The following is an 8,161-nucleotide window of genomic DNA, read 5'->3' as shown; positions in this document are numbered from 1 at the left end:
ATTACAACTTTAATAACTTAAATATGCCTCCTGTCTTATCTTGTTAGAGGGGCGTGTGATCTGTGAGACGTCAGCAGCCAATCACAGGGCATGTGAACGGTCCAGCTGGCAGCAGCAGCAGTGAGCGCTCTGATTGGCTGTGGCACCGGCAGGCTGCAGGATAAAAGAGCAGGCGTCCCTGAACACATCATCTTCCTCACCATGGCCTTCCTCTGGATCGTGTCCTGCCTCGCCTTCGTCAGCGCCGCCTACGGTACTGATGTTTATTCTCCTGTTCCTCCTTCAGCTAGTATCCAGATGTTCTCAATCCTTCAGCTAGTATCCAGATGTTCTCAATCATTCAGCTAGTATCCAGATGTTCTCAATCCTTCAGCTAGTATCCAGATGTTCTCAATCCTTCAGCTAGTATCCAGATGTTCTCAATCATTCAGCTAGTATCCAGATATTCTCAATCCTTCAGCTAGTCTCCAGATGTTCTCAATCCTTCAGCTAGTATCCAGATATTCTCAATCCTTCAGCTAGTCTCCAGATGTTCTCAATCCTTCAGCTAGTATCCAGATGTTCTCAATCCTTCAGCTAGTCTCCAGATGTTCTCAATCCTTCAGCTAGTATCCAGATGTTCTCAATCATTCAGCTAGTATCCAGGTGTTCTCAATCCTTCAGCTAGTATCCAGATGTTCTCAATCCTTCAGCTAGTATCCAGATGTTCTCAATCCTTCAGCTAGTATCCAGATGTTCTCAATCCTTCAGTTTGTATCCAGATGTTCTCAATCCTTCAGCTAGTATCCAGATGTTCTCAATCCTTCAGCTAGTATCCAGATGTTCTCAATCCTTCAGCTGGTATCCAGATGTTCTCAATCCTTCAGTTTGTATCCAGATGTTCTCAATCCTTTAGTTCGTATCCAGATGTTCTTCTGATGCTAGCTGCATGTCGTTTAAAGTTTTCTCTACTCTCTAAATGTGTGTACTATTATATATATTGATGTTTCTACCTGACCCCCCAGGCTGCGGCACCCCTGCCATCACCCCTCAGGTGTCGGGTTACGCCCGCATCGTGAACGGGGAGGAGGCCGTGCCTCACTCCTGGCCCTGGCAGGTGTCCCTGCAGGTCAGTCTGAGCCTCACTGAATATTAACCTGACCCAGATGTTTTGTAACACCCCCTGTTTCTCTCAGCAATCCAGCGGCTTCCACTTCTGTGGGGGCTCCCTGATCAACGAGAACTGGGTGGTGACCGCGGCCCACTGCAACGTGAGGTCAGAACACACACACACACACACACACACACACACACACACAGACACACAGACACACACACAGACACACACACACAGACACACACACACACACACAGACACACACACACACACACACACACACACAGACACACACAGACACACACACACACACACACACATACAGACACACACACACACACAGAGACACACACACACACACAAACACACAAACACACACACACAGACACACATACACACACACACAGACACAGACACACACAGACACACACAGACACACACACAGACACAGACACACACAGACACACACACATACAGACACACACACACACACACATACACACATAGACACACACACACAGACACACACACACAGACACACACACACACACACACAGAGACACACACACACACACACACAGACACAGACACACACACAGACACAGACACAGACACACACACACATACACACAGACACACACACACACACGCACACACACACACAAAGGAAGGTCTAATGAAACACCACTTCCTGTTTCCTGTTTCAGGACGTACCATGTGGTGATTGTTGGGGAACACAATAAGGGCTCCGGCTCCAATGAGGACATCCAGAAACTGAAGCCCGCCCAGGTGAGACCCCGTCAGCCAATCAGTATTCAGAGCACCCCCCCTTCCTTTACCATTAACTGATCCCCCCTCCCCCAGGTGTTCACCCACCCCCTGTGGAACCCCCGCACCATCAACAACGACATCTCCCTCATCAAGCTGGCCTCGCCCGCCCGCCTGGGACCCAACGTCTCCCCCGTCTGCCTCGCAGAGTCCTCCGACAACTTCAGCGCTGGGACCACCTGCGTGACCTCCGGATGGGGGCTGACCCGCTACACTGGTGAGTCCCTATGCTAAGCTAACAGAGGCTAACGGTTAGTCGTCTCAACCCTTGTTCTGTAGCGGCTTGACGATAGGTACAGACTGGAGAGAGATCCAAATGAGGCAGTCCGTTTACCGTTAGCTGATCAGGGACAGCTGAACATTAATGGGTGCGTTTGATTTCTTCCCCTGCAGCTGCCAACACCCCCAGCCTGCTGCAGCAGGCCTCCCTCCCCCTGCTGTCCAGCGAGCAGTGCAAGCAGCACTGGGGCAGCAACATCTCCGGAGTCATGATCTGTGCTGGAGGAGCTGGAGCCACTTCCTGCATGGTGAGGCCCCGCCCCTACCTGTCTCCCCCTCTCTGTGTCTCTCCCCCTGTGTAACCGGTTTCTCTCCCCCCTGCAGGGAGACTCTGGTGGTCCTCTGGTCTGTGAGAATGCCGGAGCCTGGACTCTGGTGGGCATCGTGTCCTGGGGAAGCAGCCGCTGCTCCACCTCCACCCCCGCCGTCTACGCCCGCGTCACCGAGCTGCGCAGCTGGGTGGACCAGACCCTCGCCGCCAACTAAGCAGAGGAAACCCAGCCTGACCCCCGGCCCCCCCACTGACCCCTTGACCCCCAAACCCTAATAATAAAAACTTTAAAGATCACCCTGCGTCCATTCATATTTACACGTGTGTGAAATATCTAATAACCACAAGGTACTTCAGAGTGAGGGGCGACAGCTCTCACCCCCCCCCCCGATGATCAACACACTGTGTGTGTTTCTGTTTGTGTTGTCATGGATACGTCTTCATGCCTCATATTTAAAAAGGACCGTATTCATGTTCCTCAGACTGAGGGGGAGCAGGGAGGGTCCGGGGACTTTGACCCTCAGGTCCACAGTTCTCTGGACATGGTTCTTCACCAGCTTACAACCTGCAGTGGTCAGACTGTACAACCCCCATGGCCCCGCGGCCCCTGACAGACCACCACAGCCTCTGATAGCTCCCCACGGCCCCTGACAGACCACCACAGCCTCTGATAGATCCCCACGGCCCCTGACAGACCACCACAGCCTCTGATAGCTCCCCACGGCCCCTGACAGACCACCACAGCCTCTGATAGCTCCCCACGGCCCCTGACAGACCACCACAGCCTCTGATAGCTCCCCACGGACCCTGACTCTCACTGATCTGATGCTGGAACTCACTTTTATTTCTGGCCACGTTAACGTATGTCTTTAAGTGTTACTAATGTGTGCTGTCTCTATATATCTATATATATATATATATATACATATATAGATATATATGTATATATGTGCATATATTCAATGTTGGCTCATGTTTTATTATGGTCTGCCTTTGATCAGATCTGCTGTGAAGCTGCGGGACTCATAAAGGACTTCTGATTCTGATTGAAACACAAATAAAAACGTTAAAATTAAAGTGCAGGAAAATTATTTAAAAATCAAACCATATTTTTAAAAGCATTTCCCAACTTCTTACAATAAGACAAGTTTAAAAAGTGAACAGCTCAACTACATATGTCATACATGTAATATGTACTGTAGTATGTACAGTGTTTTCGTGCAAGTACCCTATCAGAGGAGCCCCCCCCAAACTATATTACATCACATGTCACTTGTTAGACACTTTTATCCAAAGCGACTTACATACTCAACACTGTGGACAATCCCCACAGGAGCACTTTGGGGTGAAGGGTCTCTAGTGAATCAGGCTCTAGTGAATCAGGCTCTAGTGAATCAGGTTCTAGTGAATCAGGCTCTAATGAATCAGGCTCTAGTGAATCAGGCTCTAATGAATCAGGCTCTAATTAATCAGGCTCTAATGAATCAGGCTCTAGTGAATCAGGCTCTAATGAATCAGGCTCTAGTGAATCAGGCTCTAGTTAAACAGGCTCTAGTGAATCAGGCTCTAGTGAATCAGGCTCTAGTGAATCAGGCTCTAGTGAATCAGGCTCTAGTGAATCAGGTTCTAGTGAATCAGGCTCTAATGAATCAGGCTCTAGTGAATCAGGCTCTAATGAATCAGGCTCTAATTAATCAGGCTCTAATGAATCAGGCTCTAGTGAATCAGGCTCTAATGAATCAGGCTCTAGTGAATCAGGCTCTAGTGAATCAGGCTCTAGTGAATCAGTCTCTAGTGAATCAGGCTCTAATTAATCAGGCTCTAATGAATCAGGCTCTAGTGAATCAGGCTCTAATGAATCAGGCTCTAGTGAATCAGGCTCTAGTTAAACAGGCTCTAGTGAATCAGGCTCTAGTGAATCAGGCTCTAGTGAATCAGGCTCTAGTTAAACAGGCTCTAGTGAATCAGGCTCTAGTGAATCAGGCTCTAGTGAATCAGGCTCTAATGAATCAGGCTCTAATGAATCTGGCTCTAATGAATCAGGCTCTAGTGAATCAGGCTCTATTGAATCAGGCTCTAGTGAATCAGGCTCTAGTGAATCAGGCTCTAGTGAATCAGACTCTAGTGCAGTGGTTCCCAAACGGTGTGCCGCGGCACACTGGTGTGCCGTGAGGCAAGTCCGGGTGTGCCGTGGGATTTTGTGACAACCATACGTTATTATTGCAATATACAACTACACAAAAATAATTATTTTTTAATTTACTATATCAGTACTTTGTAGGTTTATATGTACGTAATCTCCGCGTGCAGTGCTGCATAAACATGGCTGAGTCAGCGATAACTCTCGAGGGGTGGAGGTATGCCCATTATTTTGAGTTCATCCGAAGAATAGACAGGAATGTGACGGTGAGGTGCAAACTGTGTCCGGGCCAGAAGCTGTTATATACTGCTGTAAACACCACGTCAAACCTCAACAAGCACCTGCAAAGAACACGTGCTAAGGTGGAGCTACCGCACACGCTATTTGTTGTTTGTTTATATCACAGTCTGTTCTTCTTCTCTGTCTTCCGGTTGTTGCCTGTTTTGAATGACGAATACACACTCCCGCCGCCTGCTGGTAAGGAGAGTTATTGTACGTGCTCGGCTGAAGTCTTTGCGGTGTCTGGTTCCAGTGCAACACATGGCCAACACGCAGGAGAACACGCCGACGCAACAGCGTGAGCAGAGATAGACTGCGCAAAATATAAAGATAGCAGGAGACAGAGGACAGCCATGGTCAGATAGGAAAACATTCAGGATCTGGATCAGTCTTATGCGACAATGGAAACTGAACTAAAGAGAACATTTGAAACTTTAGCAGTCTGCGTGATCTGCCTGCAGGGAGGGGCGGGCCGGCCCTGCGAGTAAAGTAAGGAGTAAAGTAACGAGTTACTTTATGTAGAGAGTAACGAAGTAGTGTAATATATTACTTTTTTTTTTTAAAGTAATATGTAATATATTACTTTTTTTTTAGTAACGACCCCATCTCTGCTGAAATGTTACATTTATAATTTGTAGTTCAGGACCATGGACAATGCAGCTTCCTTGCATTGACAGTTCTCTGTGCTGAATTTCCTTTGTCTCATGTTTAATGTTGTGACCTGTCTGGTTTAAATGAGTGTGTTGCTGCTTTGATGAAGCCTAATTTGATAACGTTTCAAATTAATTTCTGAAATATTTCGTTAATAAATATTTCATGAGTAATATAGTTGTCTTTGTCACATTTTATTTGGCATTAGTAAATAATTATGCACATAATACAGATATTTTACATGATATGAGTGATAACACCTGTTATAAGGGCTATTTTGCACAATAGGTGTGCCTTGAGATTTTTACTTGTCCTTTGGTGTGCCTTGGGCACAAAAAGTTTGGCAACCACTGCTCTAGTGAATCAGGCTCTAGTGAATCAGGCTCTAGTGAATCAGGCTCTAGTGAATCAGGCTCTAATGAATCAGGCTCTAGTGAATCAGGCTCTAGTGAATCAGGCTCTAGTGAATCAGGCTCTAATGTATCAGGCTCTAATGAATCAGGCTCTAGTGAATCAGTCTCTAGTGAATCAGGCTCTAGTGAATCAGTCTCTAATGAATCAGGCTCTAGTGGAATCAGGCTCTAGTGAATCAGGCTCTAGTGAATCAGGCTCTAGTGAATCAGTCTCTAGTGAATCAGTCTCTAGTGAATCAGGCTCTAGTGAATCAGTCTCTAGTGAATCAGGCTCTAGTGAATCAGGCTCTAGTGAATCAGGCTCTAATGAATCAGGCTCTAGTGAATCAGGCTCTAGTGAATCAGGCTCTAGTGAATCAGGCTCTAGTGAATCAGGCTCTAATGAATCAGGCTCTAGTGAATCAGGCTCTAGTGAATCAGGCTCTAGTGAATCAGTCTCTAGTGAATCAGTCTCTAATGAATCAGGCTCTAGTGAATCAGTCTCTAGTGAATCAGTCTCTAATGAATCAGGCTCTAGTGAATCAGGCTCTAATGAATCAGGCTCTAATGAATCAGGCTCTAGTGAATCAGTCTCTAGTGAATCAGACTCTAGTGAATCAGTCTCTAGTGAATCAGGCTCTAGTGAATCAGGCTCTAATGAATCAGGCTCTAGTGAATCAGGCTCTAGTGAATCAGGCTCTAGTGAATCAGGCTCTAGTGAATCAGGCTCTAGTGAATCAGGCTCTAGTGAATCAGGCTCTAGTGAATCAGGCTCTAATGAATCAGGCTCTAGTGAATCAGGCTCTAGTGAATCAGTCTCTAGTGAATCAGGCTCTAGTGAATCAGGCTCTAGTGAATCAGGCTCTAGTGAATCAGGCTCTAGTGAATCAGGCTCTAGTGAATCAGGCTCTAGTGAATCAGGCTCTAGTGAATCAGGCTCTAGTGAATCAGGCTCTAATGAATCAGGCTCTAGTGAATCAGGCTCTAGTGAATCAGGCTCTAGTGAATCAGGCTCTAATGAATCAGGCTCTAATGAATCAGGCTCTAGTGAATCAGTCTCTAGTGAATCAGGCTCTAGTGAATCAGGCTCTAATGAATCAGGCTCTAGTGAATCAGGCTCTAGTGAATCAGGCTCTAGTGAATCAGGCTCTAGTGAATCAGTCTCTAGTGAATCAGTCTCTAGTGAATCAGGCTATAGTGAATCAGTCTCTAGTGAAACAGGCTCTAGTGAATCAGTCTCTAGTGAATCAGGCTCTAGTGAATCAGGCTCTAATGAATCAGGCTCTAATGAATCAGACTCTAGTGAAACAGACTCTAGTGAATCAGTCTCTAGTGAATCAGGCTCTAGTGAATCAGGCTCTAATGAATCAGGCTCTAGTGAATCAGGCTCTAGTGAATCAGGCTCTAGTGAATCAGTCTCTAGTGAATCAGTCTCTAATGAATTAGGCTCTAGTGAATCAGTCTCTAGTGAATCAGTCTCTAATGAATCAGGCTCTAATGAATCAGGTTCTAATGAATCAGGCTCTAGTGAATCAGGGCTCTAGTGAATCAGGCTCTAATGAATCAGGCTCTAGTGAATCAGGCTCTAGTGAATCAGGCTCTAGTGAATCAGGCTCTAGTGAATCAGGCTCTAGTGAATCAGGCTCTAGTGAATCAGGCTCTAGTGAATCAGGCTCTAGTGAATCAGGCTCTAGTGAATCAGGCTCTAGTGAATCAGGCTCTAGTGAATCAGGCTCTAGTGAATCAGGCTCTAGTGAATCAGGCTCTAGTGAATCAGGCTCTAGTGAATCAGGCTCTAGTGAATCAGGCTCTAGTGAATCAGGCTCTAGTGAATCAGGCTCTAGTGAATCAGGCTCTAGTGAATCAGGCTCTAGTGAATCAGGCTCTAGTGAATCAGGCTCTAGTGAATCAGGCTCTAGTGAATCAGGCTCTAGTGAATCAGGCTCTAGTGAATCAGGCTCTAGTGAATCAGGCTCTAGTGAATCAGGCTCTAAGTGAATCAGGCTCTAGTGAATCAGGCTCTAGTGAATCAGGCTCTAGTGAATCAGGCTCTAGTGAATCAGGCTCTAGTGAATCAGGCTCTAGTGAATCAGGCTCTAGTGAATCAGGCTCTAGTGAATCAGGCTCTAATGAATCAGGCTCTAGTGAATCAGGCTCTAGTGAATCAGGCTCTAGTGAATCAGTCTCTAGTGAATCAGGCTCTAGTGAATCAGGCTCTAGTGAAT

At 46.5% G+C, this 8,161-nt stretch overlaps 2 protein-coding genes across 2 annotated transcripts; both read left to right on the top strand.

Moving 5' to 3' along the window:
• The first annotated feature begins 201 nt into the window (after window positions 1-201).
• Window positions 202-2,752, top strand: LOC117442245 (chymotrypsin B-like). Its single transcript, XM_034078244.2, has 7 exons — window positions 202-253; window positions 1,005-1,108; window positions 1,176-1,255; window positions 1,804-1,885; window positions 1,961-2,141; window positions 2,318-2,451; window positions 2,528-2,752. Exons 1-7 carry the CDS (start codon window positions 202-204, stop codon window positions 2,687-2,689), a joined length of 795 nt encoding a protein of 264 aa, XP_033934135.1. The 3' UTR covers window positions 2,690-2,752.
• Window positions 2,753-2,902: 150 nt separating this feature from the next.
• Window positions 2,903-8,016, top strand: LOC139433396 (uncharacterized; the record flags this gene model as incomplete). The annotated part of the gene is made up of 4 exons (XM_071202385.1): window positions 2,903-3,055; window positions 6,296-7,351; window positions 7,443-7,930; window positions 7,962-8,016. Coding segments are annotated over exons 1-4 (1,752 nt in total), but the record flags the coding sequence as incomplete, so codon positions are not given.
• Window positions 8,017-8,161: the final 145 nt, after the last annotated feature.

The sequence above is a fragment of the Pseudochaenichthys georgianus genome, unplaced genomic scaffold (genome assembly GCF_902827115.2).
Source record: "Pseudochaenichthys georgianus unplaced genomic scaffold, fPseGeo1.2 scaffold_396_arrow_ctg1, whole genome shotgun sequence".
In the NCBI taxonomy this organism is placed as follows: Eukaryota; Metazoa; Chordata; class Actinopteri; order Perciformes; family Channichthyidae; genus Pseudochaenichthys; species Pseudochaenichthys georgianus.
This window is presented reverse-complemented; position numbering and strand designations above follow the sequence as displayed.